Source organism: Phycodurus eques, chromosome 15, assembly GCF_024500275.1.
Source record: "Phycodurus eques isolate BA_2022a chromosome 15, UOR_Pequ_1.1, whole genome shotgun sequence".
NCBI classification, from domain to species: Eukaryota; Metazoa; Chordata; class Actinopteri; order Syngnathiformes; family Syngnathidae; genus Phycodurus; species Phycodurus eques.
In genome coordinates, this window is record NC_084539.1 from 23,208,997 (window position 1) to 23,230,289 (window position 21,293).

General features: G+C 48.1%; 3 protein-coding genes across 3 annotated transcripts; 2 read left to right on the forward strand and 1 right to left on the reverse strand.

Annotated features, from left to right (window-relative positions):
• Positions 1 to 675: 675 nt before the first annotated feature.
• Positions 676 to 1,970, forward strand: pnx (posterior neuron-specific homeobox). The gene is made up of 2 exons (XM_061699295.1): positions 676 to 766; positions 1,534 to 1,970. Exons 1-2 carry the CDS (start codon positions 676 to 678, stop codon positions 1,968 to 1,970), a joined length of 528 nt encoding a protein of 175 aa, XP_061555279.1.
• A 2,222-nt stretch (positions 1,971 to 4,192) lies between these two features.
• On the forward strand, positions 4,193 to 16,670 carry aebp1a (AE binding protein 1a). The gene is made up of 20 exons (XM_061697777.1): positions 4,193 to 4,774; positions 6,976 to 7,206; positions 7,304 to 7,378; positions 7,966 to 8,016; positions 8,093 to 8,152; positions 8,238 to 8,306; positions 8,501 to 8,578; positions 8,654 to 8,763; positions 10,039 to 10,178; positions 10,348 to 10,432; positions 10,507 to 10,651; positions 10,798 to 10,877; positions 11,603 to 11,726; positions 11,809 to 12,005; positions 12,091 to 12,264; positions 12,477 to 12,602; positions 12,881 to 13,127; positions 13,231 to 13,370; positions 13,472 to 13,571; positions 14,102 to 16,670. Exons 1-20 carry the CDS (start codon positions 4,273 to 4,275, stop codon positions 14,665 to 14,667), a joined length of 3,300 nt encoding a protein of 1,099 aa, XP_061553761.1. The 5' UTR covers positions 4,193 to 4,272; the 3' UTR covers positions 14,668 to 16,670.
• ddx56 (DEAD (Asp-Glu-Ala-Asp) box helicase 56) lies at positions 15,292 to 21,254 on the reverse strand. Its single transcript, XM_061697867.1, has 14 exons — positions 21,156 to 21,254; positions 20,587 to 20,748; positions 20,358 to 20,512; positions 19,629 to 19,799; positions 18,866 to 18,956; positions 17,934 to 18,175; positions 17,437 to 17,565; positions 17,249 to 17,362; positions 17,092 to 17,186; positions 16,958 to 17,031; positions 16,014 to 16,103; positions 15,823 to 15,928; positions 15,647 to 15,753; positions 15,292 to 15,523 (listed from the first exon to the last, which is right to left on the reverse strand). The coding sequence occupies exons 1-14, from the start codon at positions 21,210 to 21,212 to the stop codon at positions 15,452 to 15,454; spliced, it is 1,665 nt and encodes a 554-aa protein (XP_061553851.1). The 5' UTR covers positions 21,213 to 21,254; the 3' UTR covers positions 15,292 to 15,451.
• Between the last annotated feature and the right edge of the window lie 39 nt (positions 21,255 to 21,293).

The following is a 21,293-nucleotide window of genomic DNA, read 5'->3' on the forward strand; positions in this document are numbered from 1 at the left end:
ACCTCCCCTTTGGCCCTGAATGGCCGCACATCTGTGACGCTCAAACAACAACTTTACAACCGACTCGTCCGTCCAGCCATTCTCAGTTGGGCTTGTTCGCCTTGTGGGGGAGCCTATCACCGCTGCCTATTCCCCCCCCCCAAAAAAAGGTGACCTTTTGGTGATATAAGTGCAATTTTCTGCTGCGTTTTCACGCCACTACTGATTGTTAGTCTGTTTATTTTATTTTTAATTGCTCATGTAGAGCAAATTATTGCCACATTGGCTTCTTCATAGCTATAATGAGGATCATTGCAAGGAAATATTCCTGTCGCTCTGCTGCTCGTGCGTTCGCCTTGACTTGCGCAGAGTCACAAAGTTGTTTAGTGGCTGAAAAGGACAAATAGCGACCTAAGGGGGCACGCTTTTCCTTTGAGGAGTCCATCAATTAGCATGACAAGCTCACCGATTAACATAAGAAGCGTCAAAGGTCAGCAATGACGAGCTGGAGCACAAAAAAAGAAACGCCAACATTCGAACCAGATGGCTGGCAATCAATAACTGAGTGCAGCGCCCCCCTGCGGACGTGACGGCGGGCCGTTGGCCATTTGGCTGACGTCACGCGTCCACGTGTCTCGGCGGACTATTTAAGCGGCGGAGAAGGCCGGGGGGCGTCGTCACATCACGCCGGACGTCATGGAGCCTCTCGCCGAAAACGTCAACAATTTGACGGCCTTCTCCGTGGAGGACATCCTGGACCCCCGGAAGTTCACCGGGACCGCCACAGGTCAGTGGACGCACGGGTGGTCACTTCATTAGGCACAGCATCTGATGACGTCGCCAGGCTTCGTTCGTGTTTCTCGCCTCAATATTTTTGGGCCACAATAACACACGTTTATTATTATTGCGCATCCTTTTGAATTGAGCTCTTCAGTGGTCAGCGAGCGCACTTTCACTGGGTTTTTGGAGTTAGTTCGAGATTGTATTATTTTGTTTTGTCAAATCGAATCTGTCCCCTCTGCAAAACAGTTGAAATCCTTTTGAACTTGTTTTTTTATTTTTTTATTTTCCCGGGCTACTCTTGAACCCATCGTGAAAAGTCAAGAAACTCGCACTCCTTCTTTCAGCAGCAATTCTCGGAGCGCAACCAGAAGTGTTGAGGAAAAAACCTTTTGGAAGTATTTGAGTACATTCGGGTCACTTTAGGGCAGTATTTCAGAAGATTTAAAGAGTATTTAGGTCACTTTCAAGACTACGATTAGGACTATTTTCGTGATCATTTTCGTCGATGTGGGAGTATTTCGGTAAATTGTGTACATGGCGGTGACTTGTCGGGAGTATTGTTGGAGTGGATTTAGCGAAGTTGTAGGAAGTATTTGGGTGGGCTGGAAAGGAGTGGGCGACATCTGCATAACATTTCCGTTAGAGGTGATGAAACTGTTCTGCATGGATTTATGACACGTTGAGGGCGTATTTCAGTAGGTTTGCGGAGATCGAATGCAGGACAATACTGCATTGATGAGCCTTGTTTGGTTTGGTTTTTTTCCTCGTCAGCGGCTGCGCGAGAAGCCGGCAGAGAGAAAGAACACCCGGCGGCAGGCGGCGCTCGCGGACCGTCGCCGTCGCCGTCGCGCCGGCCCAAGAAGCGCGCGCGCACGGCCTTCGCGCCGGCCCAGCTTGAAATTCTGGAGCTGAGCTTCCGCCGCTGTCGCTACTTGAGCCTCGCCGAGCGCCACGCCCTCGCCGGCGCGCTGCGCCTGAGCCACGCGCAGGTCAAGATCTGGTTCCAGAACCGACGCACCAAGTGGAGGAAGGAGGAGGGCCCGCGGGCCGAGGAGCGCCACGCACCCGAGGTCGTCGTCCTCGCTCGCCTGCACGCAGCTCCGCCCCCTCGCTGCGCAGACGACACGCCCTCTTTGTTACTGCTGACATCGTCATCAACTGAGAAACTCGTGCGGCGGCGTGGGATCCACGTGACCATCGTAAACTGATCACCGATCAGCTGATCCTATTTTTCTGACTTTCGTCAAGCGTCGTAAGTTATTTTGAATAAAAATGATTATTCATGCTGGGCCTGTTGCTTGTTTGGCCGCATGGTGGCGCTGCATCACACTAATCAACTTTTCCCATTGAAATGAATGAAAATATCATTCATCGCTTCCCCCAAAAAAACAACCTCCAAAATTGCACATTTTGGGGGGGGGGAAATAGGATTGTACTTTTTGAAAACATACTGTAGTAACATAATTCAAAAGAATGTAAATAGTTTGGGCATCATGAGTTCCCCTAATTTAATGGACATTGCGCTGCTCCCACTGGTGTGGGTGCCTTGGCCGCCAGGGGGCAGTATATTACATAGATAATACGTACATGAAGCAGACGGTTGTAACTAAGCTTCAGTAATATGTCATTTTTTGCAGAGAATAAACAATATAAGCCTGCGATTAATATTAAACGATTTGTCTACATGTGTCGCTGCACCATTTGTGCTCAACGATCCTTTGGTTACAGGTTCACAGTTAGCGTGATGTCGATGCTCGGTCTATGGCCTTTCCCGTTAGGTGTCAGCGTTATGCCGGCGGACTTTCGTGAACAAACGACGTTTCGTTTTGAATTCTTTTATTTATTTATTTATTTTTTATTTTTTATTTTTTTATAAACAGTCCGTCACAAAAGAAATAACAGCGAGTGAATCATTCTTACGCTGAAAGTCAAATGTAAACGTTAGGTTTAGTTTTACAGCACGCTTCAACTGGCAATAAACATTGTGGATATGGTTCCAATATGTTCTTATACGGCGAGCGTGTGCAGCTACCAGCGGGGGAAGAATGTTTCAGAACATAATTGCGCTCCTATGACAAATAGTGTGACTATTTGTGTGCGTGCGTGTGTGTGTGTGTGTGTGTGTTTGCCTCCGGCGTGATAAGAAAAGTCAGGAATGAGAAACAGATGAAGGCCAACGTAAACAAAGGTGCTGATTGGTCACGAGGGAAGACGAGAAGAGTGTGAAAGAACAGGAAAAGAAAGGCAAAAGATTGAAGGGAGAAAACAAATTAAGCGTAAACAAGTCGGCAGAGAAGTCCAAAAGTTGCGATTAGACTTCAGCAACGTTTGCTTGGAATTTGTGCAACGAAAAGATTCAAAGGAGTTTGTTTTTTTTGTTTACAAAAGGTAAGAAACTGAGCCGTTTCAAACCATAACCCTCGATTAAAACCCTCATTTGAAACTGCAACTCTTGTTTGATGCCCTAATTCCGGTTCAAAGCCTAATTCGAAACCCAAACTCATATGCGCACGTCGCCGTGAACGTGTCGTTTCTCAAGATGGAGGTCCGTCGTCGATTCAGCACAGTAGTTGGGAATGTTTTTATATATTTATTTGAAAAAGAAACGCCCGATTAAAAAAAACAACTTATAGGCAGTTAAAAACAAGCTCTCCGTCGACGGGAGCCGCCATATTTACGTCGCCGAAGACCGAGCGTGGCGAAAACGGCCTTCCGATCGGTTGGCAAAAGGAAAAGCGCACCCCCGTGAAACCCGATGAAATTCCATTCGGATTCGGCCTTCGGTCGATTCCGATTGACGTGCTTATAAAAAATTGATGCGCTTTTAAAAAAAAAAAAAAAAGTATAGATCAACATTGCACGGTGCAATGCATGCTGGGAACCACGCAGCTTCACACCTCTGCTGCTTTTGGCGCCTCCACCAATTTGTTGCGTTATCACCTCAAATACTCTAAGACGATCTTTTATTGTGAAATAACAGTAAACTGGTGATTTCACAATAAAACGCTCGATAGCGTACCTTACTGACTTTGTCCGAGCTCGCGTGAAATCCCGCTTGAGGCAAATTTCCAAACGACATAGTGCAGTATGTTACTGTATTTTTTGTTTTCCAAAAATAGACCAACGTATGTTGTATGATGTCAACCGAAATGGCGTGATGCCGTGGAAGCTACAGTCAATCGCTTTGAAGGGTTTGACTGTATGGTATGAGGTCAAGGACTGGAGAATTCACAGCAATGTAGTTTGATTGAAGACGCATTTGATCCCCCTCCCCTTTCTGTTGTTGTTGTCACCTGAGGAAAGTTCAGACCGTAGCCGTGCTCCAGATCGACCGCGACACCGCGAAGTCAGGATGAACGAAGGTTTTCTCGAAAAGCTGTTTTTGCTCTCCGCCGTAACAAAACACCCAAAGACAAATCTGTTGAGTTGCTCTTTCAAAGATGACTCAGCATCTTTTTTTTTGCTCTTGATTTCTTCTTCTGGCCTGGTTGATTTCCTCCCCCGGCTGGAATGTCTCATGTGTCTCACCAAGCTCCTCCCTTGGCCGGGACAGGAAAAAAAAAGGCTGAGGGGCCTCAAAGAAGACGAGGAGGAGGAGGAGGCAGACTGGAAAACAATCAGCGGTCGTCAGCGTCTTCTTCACGCCGCGCCTCCAGCAGGGAAGACGACGCTTGTTCCCCTCTTGCCGGGCCGCACATCTGCCCCTCACATGCTCCTCGCTCAGCGCGCCCACTGAGCTGCTGTCTTCTTCTTCTTCTTCTTCTTCTTCTTCTTGTAGCCATGAGGAGGTTCCCGGCCACGGCGGCGGCGTGCCTGCTCTTGATGCTGTTTGGCGTCTTGCTGTGCGCCGGCGAGGCGGACGGCGGGGGGGCTCGGGCGAGGGAGGTCCGGCGGGCGCCGGAGAGACGGGGGCCGGCGGGGGTCGACCGGGAGACCGTGTCGGACGAGCCCGCGGCGGAGGTGGAGAAAGTCAAACCCAAGAAGAAGAAAACGCCGCAGGAGGTGGAGGCAGGTGAGGCGGAATTGGAGGTGTCAAAGTCAAGGCCGGGGGGCCCTATTTGGCCCACTAAGTCATTTTATGTAGCCCGCTAAAGCAAATCAGTGATGGATGGAGACAACGGTGGACAAAACTAGTCGACTATATGGTGCTCTAGCTCAAAATCCCTGAAAAGTAAGGAGGGAGTATTTGATTCCTCGTTTCAGCCCGACGGTCGACTACGTCGTGCACTATACGAAAATCTTCGCGTCGTGATTTGGGGGTGCATTCGGAATCATTCACTCATTCCCTACTCCGTGATCGCTATGGAAGGATTCTAGTGGACTCTTTAAGAAGGATATAGAAAGGCGGGAGTAGGGAATGAGCGAATCGGAATCATTCATCCGTGGACTCTCGGGCTTCACAGTGAATCCAATACTCCCCAGTCACTGAAAAGGGATTTCAAGTGGACATCTTAGTCAAGCGTCCACTGGGAGGTCCACCACGTAAAAATCCCAATATCGAGATTCGGGAGGAGGCAGTAAGTACTAAGTCAGTGATACCGAACGGCGTACAACTGGATGTCAAGTTCCACCAGAAAGTGCAAAGTTGAGTGTGTGCTAAATGGTTTCGTCTGTGACCTGAATGAGCTCAACGGTTGCCAGTTGGAAGGCTTCGAATCTGTTGAGAAATGTGGAACGCGTCCAATCGCTCTCGGTTTGTGAATGTTGTGGAGAACATTTGAGGAATCTTTCAAATGGTACCTCGGATGTCGTGAATGAGTTCAATATTTGGAAGTTGGAATGGCTTGATTGAGTCAAGAAATGTGGAAGGAGGTCAATAGGTCAATTACGTCTGCATTTGGGAATTGATCGTGAAAGGCGGGAATTTCAGCAATGTGAACGATTGCCGAGGATGACTTGCGAGGGGTGAACATTTTCAAACAGTCAGGAGATGTGGGAGGAATTAGTACAACTCGTCATGATTTTGCAAGGGAATCGAATTCGGGGGATGTTGCAAAATGATTGCCTCCACATGTCCTGAATGAGGCGAACATTTTGATGAAATTAGCTGAGAAATGTGGAAGCCACTCAGCAGTCACGCAACTCGAATGAATTCCAAAAGAACATGTCGGTCAAAATCAAAGCCCGTCGCTAACGAGGAGGACAAAATGTCGCATCTCAGCTGAAGCTACCCGCCATCCAGTCGTATGTTGGCGCTGCGCCCGCGTCACTTCCTGTGCCGGTCCGAGCGCCGCGGTCGAGAGGCTCGACTGGGGATCGAGAAACCCCGGTAGCCGCGGCAACCGTGGTGATGCTGAGTGATAAAATGTGGAGGAGCTTTACGAGAAGCTCGCTGGTCTGCGGGAAGACGAAAATGTTGATTTTCCCACGAGATTCTTGCGGCGCTTTGCTCGACGGGACGAAACTTTCCACTTTCCGCGGGGAGGCAAACGACGCTTGCCTCCGACCCTAACACCGACTTCGAACACCCTACTTACAAGCCTGACCCCAAAACCGCATTAGAAACCCTAACTTGGGATTGACACCCTAGTTTGAAACCTTAACCCTGGTTTAAGACCCTCATCCAGGCTTCAAAGCCTAATTTCAAACACTCACCTTTGTTTAAAACCCTAACCCTAATTTTGATAGCCCAATTTGAAACCCTGACCTCGGCTGCGACACTAACTTGAAACCCTAACCGTGACTACAAGCACTCATTTGAATTCCTAACCCTACTTTGAAAGTCTAACCCAAGTATGAAATCCTAATTTGAAACCTTAACCCAGAATTCGAAACCCGAAACCTTAACCCTGGTTTAAAACTGTTACCCCAATTTGAAACCCGAACTTGAAATTCTAAACTTGGCTTCGAACCCTCAATGGCAACGCTAACTTGAAACCCAACCCTAGTTTGAAACCCTAAGCCAAACATGCAAACTCACACTTTGTTTTCTTCTGACAACAAAATGACGCTAATATGAAAAAACAAACAAACGAAACACAATAAATAGCTTAATCATGAAACACGCGTCTAAAGCGCAATCATTTCAATGTGGAGTCGGGTTCTTAATTCCTCTGTTGATGCAACGATGCGGAGTCGTGTTATTTCTATCAAGTGCGTCTCATCAAGTTTCTGAGTTTGACCTCAGCCACTCGGCCGCCGTCAGCCACATTTACCACGTCGGGCTGCCAAAAAGCGCGACTGACTGACGGCGCGTGTTGTGGTTCCGTCAAGCCAAGGGCAGAAAGGCGGCGGAGAAGGAGGCCAAGGCCAAGAAGCAGAGGACGCCCAAGCCCACCAAGAAGCCCAAAAGTCCCAAACCCACCAAGAAACCCAAACAGCCCAAAGCCACCAAGAAGCCCAAAGCGCCCAAAAAACCCAAAGCCGCCACGACCGCGACCGCGACCGCTACTACCACGGCGACGCCAGACGCCAAACCACTGACTCGACCCAGCACAGACGCGAGTACGTTTGCTTTTTCTTTCCACATTGAAACGGGAGCTGAATGTTCTAGAATCAGTGGTGGAAAGTAACATTTACTTCATTCTTGTCATCTTCATAGCAACCAGACGAGCGCCCACTGCGCAGCCCAAGTGGGAGGAGCCAGAAGAACCAGACTTGGTCAGGAGGGTCCCAGGTTAGCGGCTCACTAAGACATCGGAACTCTGAAAAACAAACATTGGCTGGAAATGTGGTGAAGTTCGGACGGTTCTCTGTGTTGTTTGTGCTGCCCCCGTGTGGCCAAAACAGGAAATACAGTTTCATCATCCTGAAGTTTCAGCTTCAGTGTCTCCAACAACTGGGAGGGAGTCCAACGAGCACACTTTAGCACCAACCTGTGCCTAACATCATGTGCTTTTTTTTTTTCTTCTAATGTAGTTATTCACCCAAATGAACACCATACATCGTAAAAAAAAAAAAAAAAACATGATATCGTCGTTCACACTGATTATTTTGCTTTTTAGTACAAACATTGACACAATCACTCATTTCCCAAAGCGTGGTGGAAAGAGCTGTTAACACATCATTTTACTTGGAACAGACAATAAGAAACATCAAAATAATCCATTATTTCCCAACAAATGTGTATTTTTTTTAATTTTTTTTTACAAAAGTTAAAAACAGATTATTTGGCCCAGTAAAGTCGGCTCATGTTTGTTTAGAAATAAATGTGCAAGATGGGTGTCGTTTGTGAGTTGGATGTCCTTTGTTTCTGAATTTTAGGTGAAGACAAAAAGCAGCCGACCACCCCGGAGGTCGTCGTGTACATTCCAGGTATTGCCGACATCCGGCGCTCACGCGGCCTCTCGTCGTCGGGATTCTTGCGGAGAAATGTTTGCTTGTGTTGCAGAGGAGACCACCGACGTCCCCTTCGTGGTCCCCTGGTACGAAGAGTACGACTACGACGACCGTACGTCCGCCGCCGGGACCGATGTGTCAGCCGGCGTTGAGGCAGAAGTCGTTATCATCATCGGTTTGTTTGTTTTTCTTGACAGTTGCCAAGAAGAAGCAAGAGGAAGAGGAGGAGCAAGCGCGCAAGGAAAAGGCGGAAAAGGCGGAAAAAGGTCAGGAATGCTCGAGCTCAACAGAACCAGTCCGTATGTGACGAAAGATCGGGGAACACTTCGAGAAGACGGAAAAAGTTCTGTATCTTCAAATGACTCTCGCAGAATGAATGCAGTTTGGGCGTGCGTACGCATGGAAGTAGTTTGTGCAAACGGTCGTGTTGAGACGTCTTTGTTTTGCCGTTGCGCCGAAGCCGAGCGTCAAAGGAAGAAATGGGAGGAGGAGGAAGAGGAGAGACTCAAAAACATCATACAGCCACCAGAACCCAAAAGTAAAACCTCACCAAGACATAAAGATTGTCGACATGCGTGCAGGTGTCTCAAGCGTGTCTTTTTGCCACGTCCAGAATGTCCTCCTCTGGGTTTGGAGTCTCACCGCGTGGAAGACGACCAGCTGCTGGCCTCCTCGCAGTCCCAACACGGATTCGCGGCTCAGAGGGGAAGACTCAACATGCAGGTAACACACTGGACGGCTCTTTTAGACCACACCGGAACACCGCGCCACGGTGGACCTCCGGACCACACTGGACTAGACCGCCAGAACACCAGTCCTACAACGATTGCACTGCAATGGACAGGACCACCAGACCACACTGAACAGAATCATCAAAATAAACACCAGACTAGCGGACCAAACTTGACTTTATTGAACTTTACCGGACCATCGGACCACAGCGGACTACCACAACCCAATGGAATGACTGGTAAACCAGTCCACACAAGAGCACAAGACCTCACTGAACCGGACTGGACCTCCAGACCATACTAGACTGGACAATCAGATTACACCAGATCTTCAGACCACACTGACCTAATTGGACTTCACACTGGGCTATCAGAACACAATGCCATAACCCAGTGAAATAACTGGAAGACCAGTCCCCACTTAACTACTAGACTACAATGGCCTGAATTGGACTGCCACACCAGACTACACTAAACTGGACTGGACCTCCAGACCATACTATACTGGATCACCAGATTAGACCAGACAGACAGCACACGACCTTACTGGACAATGAGACAACAGTGGACGACCAGAACCCAAAGGAATGACCGGAACACCAGACTACAGTCAACTTAACTGTACCACCAGACCATACTGAACTGGACAGGACTTCCAGGCCATACTAGACTGGGCCACCAAATGGTAAATGGACTGCACTTATATAGCGCTCTATATCTACACCATCACAGTGCCCAAGGCGTCTTGTCCAACGATACGTCAACATGCAGACAGTCGGAGCCGGGATTCGAACCGGCGACCCTTCGGTCACTGGACGACCCAACTCTATCAACTGAGCCACAGCTGCTCAGACTACACCAGACAAAACACTTTCTGGACTTCGCTGGACTATCACACCACACTGAACTATCAAACCAAAGGTATGACTGGAAGACCAGTCCACACTTGACAACAATGAACTGATCTGAACTTGACCTCCAGACTGGATCACCAGATTGCACTGAACGTTTAGATCGCAATGGACTTCACCAGACCATCGGACCACACTGGATACCAGAACTAATTAAAATAAGTGGAACACCAGTCCGCACTTCGCCACCAGACTACAATGGACTGGACTGTACTGCGCTACCAGACCACATTGAACCGGATTGGACCTCCAGACCATACTCGACCGAACCACCAGATTATGCTAGACCTTGCTGGACTTCCAGACTCCACACTTGACAGTACCAGACTGGAGTCACACGCTTGTTCTGCATCCAGGGTTCCGGCAACGACGAAGATCTTTTTGGGGGCGCGTGGTGCGCAGAGCCCGAGGAGACCAACAGCTGGTTTGAGGTGGACGCTAGACGGGAGGTGGAGTTCTCGGGGGTGATCACACAAGGAAGGAACTCGGAGCTGATGTGAGTCTCTCAAACACTTTTAGAGCCTCAACACGGAAAATAACTTTGAAATAAAAATGTGTCCACGTACAGTAAACCCCTGTTTGTCAGGGGGACTACATTCCAGAGCCAATATTCAATATTTACGTTTTCAACACTAAAAAGCTGTGATATTTGTGTCTTCTTGCAGTGAGGACTTTGTGTCGTCCTACTTTGTGGCTTTCAGCAACGACAGTCGCGATTGGACAATTCTTCACGACGGCTACGCCGAGTGGGTGAGTAGCGGGACCGCCACCGCAGGTTTTACACCAGAAAAGGGAGAACAGAAACGAACGTTATTCCCTTCCAGTTGTTCTACGGGAACGTGGATAGAGACACACCGGTTCTGAACCAGTTTTCTTGGCCGGTGGTAGCGCGCTACATCCGAATCCTTCCGCAGAGCTGGAACGGAAGCTTGTGTCTCCGGGCCGAGATTCTGGCCTGTCAACTTCCCAGTCAGTATGACAAGAATATTCCACACACGTCATACAGCAGCTTTGAGCCTTACTTCCGAACAGAAGATACTGATCCAAAATCATTGTCCTCGAATTTAAGGATGTCAGATGATTGAAGCTGCAGTCCCACTATTTTGATTTTACAGGTAGCCACCACAGCGAGAACGAAGTGAGGTCTTCCGACGAGCTTGACTTCCGACATCACAACTACAAGGATATGAGACAGGTCGCTTCCGCGATACGTTGTGGCTTAACAAAAATATCTCCAGTCTCAGAAACCTGGTCATCATGCCGATTGCTTTTGAACAACACTACTCACATTCAAGGATATTGGACTTTCAAGTGAAATTTTCACTTGAAAGCAGATTTTCAGCTTTTCAGCTGAAAATCTGCAACCTTTGAATGTACAGCGGAACCTCGATAGAGCAGACTAATGGGGGGGCGAGGGGTCATCCGATATCGCCGATTGTCCGTTGCATTGGAGCCCTTTTTTCGAGGCCGTATGCACCCATATTACTGTACAGTACAAAATGGTTTTGTATTTTGATTCTGTGGCCTGAAATGGCAAGCGACAAAATACACCACAGGTGTTTGATCCATGAAAATTGACAGGCATGGCGCCCTCTCTCTGATGCAACCTGCTGATGACGCTAAGCTCAGTGGCCACTTCCTGTTTGAACCGTTCGGCGTTGTCTTAATCCAATGATGTCAAAATGTGAACGGCATGATCCGGTGGACTGTTTAAATACCAATTCGGATTGAACCAGGCTATTTATTGGTCCATTCATGGATCCTCGCTTCCTTGTTAGAGAACAGCAAGTACAGTCCTTGTCAAATGAAGTTCACCTGGAAAGGTTAAAGTACCGTTTAAGTTCACCATGAAATTGCACCCCAAAGACCACTATGATCAAACTACTGTGCAATGTGTGTTCATTTTTATATCTGCTCCAGATGATGAAGGTGATAAACGAGGAGTGTCCCAACATCACCCGAATTTACAACATCGGTAAGAGCTCTCAAGGCCTGAAGATGTACGCCATGGAGATCTCCGACAACCCGGGGGAGCACGAGCTGGGTAACAGAACCCTCGTTTATCAATCTTTGATAGTACACGTTAACAAAATTAATTAACCGAGGGTGTTTTTTTTTTCGTCCAGGCGAGCCAGAATTCCGATACACGGCGGGTCTCCACGGTAACGAGGTGCTGGGCCGGGAGCTCCTGCTTCTATTGATGCAGTTCCTGTGCAAGGAGTACAAAGACAAAAACCCTCGAGTGCGCCGCCTGGTGGACGGAGTGAGGATCCACCTGGTGCCGTCCCTCAACCCCGACGCGTACGAGCTGGCCTTTGAGGCGGTACGATGACCAAGACAAGCAACCCGGCTTCAGTTTTGGTCGTCACATTAGAGACTTCATTGTCAGTTGTCATTCTGTCCTTCAGGGATCAGAGATGGGCAACTGGGTTCTGGGCCACTGGACTGAGGAGGGTTACAACATTTTCCAGAACTTCCCGGATCTCAACAGCATTTTGTGGGGGGCGGAAGACCGCGGCTGGGTCCCACGCTTTGTACCCAACCATCATATTCCCATGCCAGAGAACTTCCTCAACGGATCCGTGAGTTGGATGGGCTTCCGGTTACATTTGGTCGCTGGGCCTTCACTGGGGACTTAGCCGACATAGTCCACCTCTTCCAATCACCGCTACCATGACATAATTATAGAAAGCAGTTCACAACCCATCAATGTTCATCTCATAACACGATCGAAACATCAGACATTGAAACGAAAGAAAACCGAAAACGTCAGCTCGTCCTTTCTCGCCTTCAGATGGCTGTGGAAACCAAAGCCATCATTTCCTGGATGGAGCGCACCCCCTTCGTGCTGGGGGCGAACCTGCAAGGCGGCGAGAAACTGGTCACGTACCCTTTTGACATGCAGCGGCCGCAGATTTTGGTAAGACTCGAGTCTTGCCTGCTTACCTTTGAAAATCTGCATTTTCAAGATAGCGTGCCAGTTGTTTTAGCGGAGCATAAGTAATGACTCGACTCGACTCGACTCGACTCGACTCGCTCGAACAAATTCACTTGACTCTTTGCCACAGTAACTTGGGACTGGTGTAAAACCTGAAGCTTAAGACTTATGACTGGCACAGGCCGTATGCGACCTAGCACCTCTGCGGAAAGAGAGCAGTAACATGACCTCGGTTTCCTGACGACTTTGTGTCGGCCAAGCTGAGCGACAGCCACCGCCGGAAGGGCAACGGTGAGATGAGCGAGGACACGTGGGCCGGCATTCAGCGTCAGAACGAGGGCGCCCTGCGGGAAACGCCTGACGAGGTCATGTTCCGCTGGCTGGCCATGTCGTACGCCCACAGTCACCTGACCATGACCGAGGTCCAGCGCGGATCCTGCCACGGTGACGACGTCACCGGGGGCCAGGGCATCACCAACGGCGCCAGCTGGAAGCCCACAGTGGGCAGTAAGTGTACATGAGGCTGGCTACATTCTCAGTCATGGCAATCTACAAATGTTACTTTCTGGCTCTTGAACACGTTCCACCTTTAATTCCAAATTTCCAACAGGCATGAATGACTTCAGCTACCTGCACACCAACTGCTTGGAGATCTCCATCTTCCTGGGCTGCGACAAGTTCCCGCACGAGAGCGAACTTCCTCTGGAGTGGGAGAACAACCGCGAGGCTCTGCTGTCCTTCGTCGAGCAGGTGAGAACCACGGCGACGCGACACCTCGAGCTGAATAAAACTTGGGAAACACCTGCTCTCCAGAGTGTCATTCCAGTGTTGCCTTGTCTCGTGTGTTCCAGGTGCATCGTGGGATCAAAGGCGTGGTCAAAGACGTGGAGGGAAACGCACTAGCCAACGCCACCATATCAGTGGAGGGGATACGCCATGACATCATAACCGGTATGCGCGTCACTGTGAAAATGCGGCGTTTCTTAGCTGAAGTTAAGAAAACATACACATGCAGCCAAGACTCTCCGTAACGTCCACTAACAGCCCAGGCTAAACTTAGCACCTCCCTTACACACAAAGATCTTAGTCTCTCAGTCAAGATATATCACTTCAACATACTTCCTTGACACCAATACTACTATCTTATTAGCCAGTGCGTTGGCGTTGTAGAAAGAGCCCAAAAATATAGACAGGGGAGTTTGTCAGAACAGGGACCTCCCGCAAATAGTGAAGGAGTGAGTAATTTACACCCCCGCTGAAAGGGTTTCCAATAGTCTCAGTCGGGATGTGTCACTTCAACACAGTTCCTTGGCACCCTCTTGTGGGATTTTAGGGTGTTTCATAGCGCAAAAAAAAAACATCGAACACAGCATAGCAAATGTTGTGAATTTGAAAGGAGCGAACTGCGAAAAGGCGGAGTTCACTGTATTCTCATGTTTGAATGGGAAGGAACTTGACAACGTCATCGTTTCTTGCGACAGCCTCCGGTGGCGACTACTGGCGGCTTCTGAATCCCGGCGAGTACCACGTGACGGCCAAGGCGGACGGTTACACGTCGGAGACCCGCCTGTGCATGGTGGGCTACGAGTCTGGCGCCACATCCTGCAGCTTCACCTTGGCCAAGTCCAACTGGGACCGCATCAAGGAGATCCTGGCGCTTAACGGCAACCGCCCCATCCGCGTAGTCACCAAGGCCGGCGAGGCCAGGCCCACGCCGCCTGGCGCCACAGCGGCCAGCACGGCCTCCCCGGAGGAGCAGCACGCCGCCGCCCAGCGAGCAGAACGACTACGCCGGCTGCGGATCCTGCGACTGCGCCGGCTGCGTCTGCAGAAGCAACGGGGCAGACTCAAGACAACGCCCGCGACCACCGCAACAACTGTGACGACGACCATCACCACCGGCACGACACGGGAACCCCAGACCACCACTTCCTGGTACGACTCCTGGTTCCCCGTGGACAACTTGTCCACCGAGAACCCCTTTGACAGCATCATCTTTGAATCTGTGCCCACTGAGGACTACCCGTTTCACTTCACCATCGACTGACACCAGCAGGAACATCGTGAGAAACCACCAAACATGCCCCCTTAAACACCACCCTGGCATGTGGGCAAGGAGAGCCATGGTTTATTGAACGGTACAAACACACAAGTACAAAATGAGAACGCTCACAGGCAGACACGCAGAACAAGACTACGTCAACTCCAGCTCCTGACGTCACGCACTAGGCCACGCCCCTTAAATGCACATATCCAACAACACACTGTACAGTAATTACTCTTTATAAAACCAGTTTACTTCTTTACATTCAACTTTATTATGTTTTGATAGAATACCGTGCTATTTTCTTTACTAAAAGCACGTAACAAAAGCCAACTGTGGTGGTTTTTGGAGTGGAATATTGGCACTTCAATTCATTTCAATGTGGAAAATTGCTTGGATATACAAGTCAGCCAAATTAGGACCCTGGTCACAGAGCAAATTCAACTCACAAGTCAAGGCATCGCTGTAGTCACGTGTCCAAGACGTAAACACGAGTTATTTTATATCTGAGTGCAAAAGAAGTCAATTCTATCCATTCTGCTCCACTCCTACCGAGAGTACAGACAGAAGCCCAAACAAAGGTTGGGAAGGCCACGTTCCATATTGTGCTGAATGTAAATGGCTTCAATAAAAACATTAAGAGCAAATTCATTTTGGGATACATAGATATTTTATTATGAATGGAAATATACATGAGAAATTATGCAACGTTTGAATGTTTTTCTGCCTTTTTTGAGTGGAAGTGGAAGCCAACATAAGTCATTTTTGAATCACTTTATATCTAAATTCATTTTGAATGGCTCGGCTTTTTGTTCGCCGTCTTTTTTGCGTAGCGGAAACTCCTCAGAGGGTTCGTTCCCTGAAAAAACAACGACAACGTTTACTTTTGGTTTCAAAAACAAACTAGCAGCAAATACTATTGTAATCCCACATACTTCCTGGGGGGTGACATATTGTATGCTGTAAAAGGGGCGTGTCTAACCTTGAAGCTGCTTTTGGCGACTCCGTGTGGTTTGAGCTTTTGGGTTGGCCTCTTCCTCCTCCTGTGATTGGACAGAGGGTTGACGACACCTCTCAGAGCATAAGGAACTGCACGGGGTCACAATGTGAACGTTTAGCCATTGAGCATAAGACGAAGCTGCTGCCGACATGACTCACTGAGGTATTCAGGGACGTTCTTCAGGTGAGGTTTGATGACGGCAGGGTGAAGGTCTTGGTCGTGCCTGAGCAGCTGCAGGTCTCTCGGGTTGTCTTCAAAATATGTCTGATTGACAATCAGAACTGGCCCACTTTAATAATGATAAGAAGAAAAAAAAATCCATCTTTTGATTTGAGCAGCCGTGGCTCACCTTCAGCTTCTCCGAGTTAAGCAGTTCCTGCTTGATCTCCTTCAATCTGGCTTCTCTCACCGCCTGCTTGGTGACCGATCGCATCGCATCCTTTTTGGAGAAATAATTCCAAATGAACATCATTGCATTCATGACACGGAACAGACAGACAATGTGCTCTCCAATCTGAACCCAAAGTGACAAAAGAAATAAATCACATTTTAAAGAAGTCGTTTTCTTAATGATTGTTGGATTGTTTTGGTTTGACTTGATTTGTGGGGTTCTCGCGCCGCTATTCCGAGTACCACAACATTTTATTTTTGTGCACTAACACTTGCAAAAGATGAAGCATCCATCCCTAGTGTCGCTAACTCATGGGGTTCCTCAGGGATCTATACTCGGCCCCTCATATTTCTGTTTTCTTTTGCAGTCATCATAACAAAAGGAAACATTGATCAATGACTCAAGAGGTTCCCCAGAATTCTGTTCACAGTTCTTTAGATTTCTTTTTTGCAGTAATACTAGCAGAAAAAAAGAATCTGTCCAAAGTGTCAATGGCTTGTTGGGCACCTCAAGGATCTATTCTCAGTCCTTCGTATTTCTATTTTGTCATTTGTTTGTTTTTTCTTCCTTTTTGCAGCAAAAGGAATGACCAATCCATGCTGTCAGTGACTTGTGGAGTCCTTCTGGTTTCTATTCTCCGTGCCTCATATTTCTGTTTTATTGGCATAAAGAGCAATAGATGACCCACTTGATCCAGTCTCATGTCTTGTGGGCTTCTCTAGGGCTCTATTTTCAATTCCTCATATTTCTATTTTGTAGCTTTTTAATGCTAAAAAAAAAAAAAAATCTAGCAAGAAGCAGAATCCATACAGTGTCAAAGTCTTGTGGGTTTCCTCAAAGTTCTATTCTCATCCCTCATATTTGTGGTTGTGGCATGACTTGCAAAACTCGACTAGACTCACCCTGCATCTGTACCTGAAGCCCTCAATGGCCTCCATCTTAAACTGGTAGGGTTTCAGGGAAGATTCGGCTTTATCTGGGAAAAACAAAAAGATTGTTACACAAACCAATGTGGAAACGTGCACAGTCCATTTACCTCCAGTCAGCGCCTCCTCAACCTCAGAGAGAAAAGCGGTTTCCGTGTGAGCGACGAAGGACAAGGCCGTGCCCGGGTTGTCGGCTCTTGCTGTCCTGAATGAAAACCAACCATCAAATTGTCATCCTTTGGACTCCTGGTGATAACGTTTGTTTACCTTCCCACTCGATGGATGTACGACTCCACGGTGACGGGGAAATCAAAGTTAATGACGTTGTCGACATTTTGGAAGTCCACGCCTCTGGAGGCGCTGTATTCCTTCTCTTTAGACCTAGCACCACAGCACACTTGAAGCGTTCAGCTTCCATTCAAAGAGAAAGACTTCCTGTTTGAATGAGGACTCACTTTCGCGCTTTGTTCTTCTTGCCTTTTCCCGCAGCCTGCGATGCGGCGGCGGGGTCGGCCAGCCTGTGCTCGTCCGTGGCGATGATGTAGTCGTAGAAACCCTGATTGAACTGCGTGATGATGTGACACCTGACGCGGGAACGACATGTTACATGAATTGAGACGGGCGTCATCCAAAATCCAATTTGGTAGCAATTGGACAAATATCTCGGAGGGTTTTGTCTTTGAAGAACCCCTGAAAATGAGCCTAAGATGGCTGCTTTCATGCAAAATGGCAGGCAGACTGACATTTCAGGCATGGCTACTTGAGACTCTTTTGTGAGTCTACTCATGATAGACATGACTACAGAATTTCATGAGACAAAGTGAAACCGGCTTTAGGAGCTGAATTTTCCAAAAATGTTTCGTTTTATGGAGAGTCAGCACAATTCACCGCCACGCTTCACCCACACGCTATGACGAAAGCCGGAGAAGACTGCGGATGTCCGGAGTCTGACCTGGACTGGACGGGCAGCTCGGAGTTGAGCACGCATGCGGGAATGCTGAACTGCTCCAGGAAGAGCTTGAGGCGGTAGCATCGGTCCAGGGCTCCCACGAAGATGAGCGTCTTGCCCTGCACCAGCCGCAGCTTGAGCAACGTGTAGATCACCAGGAACTTGTCCTCCTCCTCGCACTGGACGCTGAACTGCTGCAGCTGGCTGCTGTCTGGCAGCTGGGAGCCTTGCAGCTTCAGAGTCACCTGCGGGGGGCGCCGCATATGTCATCACAGCCAAATACAGTGACCTCAATTTTGCCCTCGCTTTGAAACATTCGCGTTTCCGAATCCAAGTTTAGAGGTGCGCAACTTCAGCGCAAGAGACGGAGAAGGTCCCCCTACTAAGCTCATGTAATAACTGTTGTTCCCACAGAGCAGAGAAACTGAGTATGTGAGTGTGCCTGTAAGTATTTTCATATTATCCGTTCGTATGTGTTGACGCTCCATTTGTTTGAAGGTTTTTACCATAAGATCTATGCTAATTTTGGGAACCTATCATCCGTTATACGCTGAACCTCGTTCATCTGTTCTAATTGCTAGTAGTGCTTTGACGCCATCTTGTGTCATCTATAGGCAATTGCAGTATTGTTGAAACCCGTTTTACGGCTTTGCACCATTCACGACAGGGCTCGGTCCACATTCTCCTCAAATAGCAGTGGTTCACTGTACTTACATTACTAATACTACTAAGGAATACAAAGTCTTCATACATTTAATTGTGCTTAAAAAGCGTGTGGGGGGGGGGGGGGGGGGGGGGGGGGTTGGGGTACAACTCTTTTTTTGGTCTCTCCACAGTGTGAATTTTCAGTCATCCCGAGCGGATGTGGACCGTAGCCCCTGCGACAAACGGGGGCTCCCTGGACATCAATGTGGAAGATGTGCGAAGGACTTTACGGGATTGTGCAGCAGAAGTTCCTTTAAGGCCTGAACATCCTCACTGAGGGTGGCTGACATGAGGAAGGACTGGTAGATCTTTGGCAGGTGGCTGCAGGGAAGTTGAACACAATATTTCTTTACTAATTAGCACAAGCAAAAATAAAGCGGAACCTTGACAAATACAAAACCCGGACAGCGAGGGCTGAGCGATATTGAAAACATTTAATTCACAAAAATCCGATTGCCGATTTAAATCGATTTTCCTGTTTGTTTATAGGAAAAGAAAAAAAAGAGTTTTTCGGTTTTTCCACTTCTGAGGTTTGCTTTATTTCTCCCAACACCAAACAACCTTTGAAACCGTTTTTCCAGCATTAACTTACATCAACTTCCACAAAACTAATAGAAATATTTGTTTCTTTCCAGGTAACATAATAAGTGGAAAATGTCTCTTCAGTCATTTTAATTAGGGCTGCAATTAGAATCGACTATTCTACTAATACTCAAGATTAATTGTTTTTACATCATTCAACAACAAAACGTGCATATGAGGTGCAGGTATTACTGTTGTGAATGAAAGTTGACTGCCGTAACCTCACGTGAGCTGTTGGCTTTTGAGAAAAATAAAATAGGCGCTTGAGTTGTCGGCAAAGTACCTTAAACTACGCAAAATGTTTTCAAAGAATTGACATGCCGACTAAACTCAAACTAAATGAACGGAATAAATGGATTATTGGCCCGGCCGTGAGTGAAACTACAACAAACGCGTAGCGTCGCTCCTCACCACAGCAGATTCTTCAGGTCGTCCTCAAAGCCGAAGGAGAAGAGCAGGTCGGCCTCGTCCACCACCAGCATCTCCAGCGACGTGTGCAGCAGCAGGTTGTGCGCGTTGAGGTGGGCCAGCACGCGGGACGGCGTGCCCACCACCACGTCGGGCTTCTCCATCAGGATGGGCCTGCGCGCCACGAGCAGGAAGTCACGTCAACGCATGGAACCTTCCGTCCCTCAAACTATTCCATTTATGCAGGTAAGGCAACTGAGAACAGTTTCTTATTTGCAGATTTTGTGGGCATATTTGTTTTTACAAGTCTTACAATTTGATTTGATGGCCTTTGTAACGCATGTTGTGGTGCTCCTACTCGGTCTGTGCTGTGAACACTGATATGCAAGTGCAATATCCACACTTTGTGAGCTTATTAGAGTTCATATCCACTTATATGTATTTGTGTGCATTTCTTTTTAAAAATGGACTTTGAGAACAAAACCTGCTTGAAAACAAAACCTCACTTAATGACCTTGTGAAAATGTTGCGAACACTATTTCCATATTGTGCAACTGTTTTTATCATTATATCTCATGAATCATATCATCATTATTCTGGTACGTTTTATTTAAACTTTCTCAATATTGTCATCGATTGGCTGGTAGATGAAATCAGAGTACTAGTGGCGCCTAAAGAGGCGTGCGAGTCCGCTCGCTTGTCCAGTGAACAATTTAACGAGACTAAAGTGACCTCTGCGCAGACACGTCGGCTTTGCCGGCGATATCGGCCACGCGGACGTCCCTGGAGCAGTACGCCGTCAGCTGCCTCATCATAGCCTGGACTTGCTGGCCCAGTTCCCTGGAGGGCACCAGGATCAGAGCCCGCACGTCCTGCTCGCGAACGCTCTGAAGACCACAAACAACGAGACGGTCACAGCTGTCGCGTTTGGTCCCGGGGGCTGGATGTTGCCGCGCGTCACCTGCTTGGAGGCCAGGACGCGCTGGATGACAGGCACGGCGTAAGCAGCCGTCTTCCCAGAACCGGTCCGGGCCCGTGCCAGCAGGTCTTTTCCTTCCAGAGCCAGAGGGATGGCCTTCTCCTGGATCAAGGTGGGCTGGGACCAACCCAGATCAGCCACCGCCTAAACAGACCATCAATTGCATGAACTCGGGATAGGCCGACAATTAACATTGCAGTTATATTGAAAAAAATATTTACGGTACTGTAGAAAACTTTCGGGAGCTAATCATTTGTTGACGTTTTTCTTCTACGTCATTGAACTGTTGTTAGTGTTGTAACTTCGTTTCCTCTACGGGACAACAGATTTACGACAAGGTTTTGCACTAACATTAATATGCACTGTCCCCTTCAAATACATAAACTTTAAAGGGCCCCAAAGTAAACAGTAGCTCATTTTACTGTTATTTTCGGGCCATCTTGACGAATGACGACGAGACACAAGCCAGTTAGTGAGGTCCATATATGTCACTTTTCCTGCGCTTTAACGTTTCCAATTGAGTATATTTCGCATTTAAATTACTTCATTACCTTTAAAAGGCGGTCGTCAAGGCCCATTTCGTGGAACTGAAGCTTCTCGGTGGCCATTGTTCCAGCTTCTCAGCACACACGTGCGTCGCACGGTGTTACGTCATTACGCTCACGTGCGTCGCACAGTCAGTGCATCAT

Bases quoted from the DNA above. Each gene is read 5' to 3' on its own strand.
- pnx (XM_061699295.1), top strand. From the start codon at position 676: ATGGAGCCTCTCGCCGAAAACGTCAACAATTTGACGGCCTTCTCCGTG. The intron at 767-1,533 runs GTCAGTGGACGC...TTTCCTCGTCAG, and splicing joins GTTCACCGGGACCGCCACAG to CGGCTGCGCGAGAAGCCGGC.
- aebp1a (XM_061697777.1), top strand. From the start codon at position 4,273: ATGTCTCATGTGTCTCACCAAGCTCCTCCCTTGGCCGGGACAGGAAAA. The intron at 10,179-10,347 runs GTGAGTCTCTCA...GTCTTCTTGCAG, and splicing joins GGAAGGAACTCGGAGCTGAT to TGAGGACTTTGTGTCGTCCT. The intron at 10,433-10,506 runs GTGAGTAGCGGG...ATTCCCTTCCAG, and splicing joins ACGACGGCTACGCCGAGTGG to TTGTTCTACGGGAACGTGGA.
- ddx56 (XM_061697867.1), bottom strand. From the start codon at position 21,212: ATGGCCACCGAGAAGCTTCAGTTCCACGAAATGGGCCTTGACGACCGC. The intron at 20,749-21,155 runs GTAATGAAGTAA...TGGTCTGTTTAG, and splicing joins TTGACGACCGCCTTTTAAAG to GCGGTGGCTGATCTGGGTTG. The intron at 18,957-19,628 runs GTGAGGAGCGAC...ACTTCCCTGCAG, and splicing joins GACCTGAAGAATCTGCTGTG to CCACCTGCCAAAGATCTACC.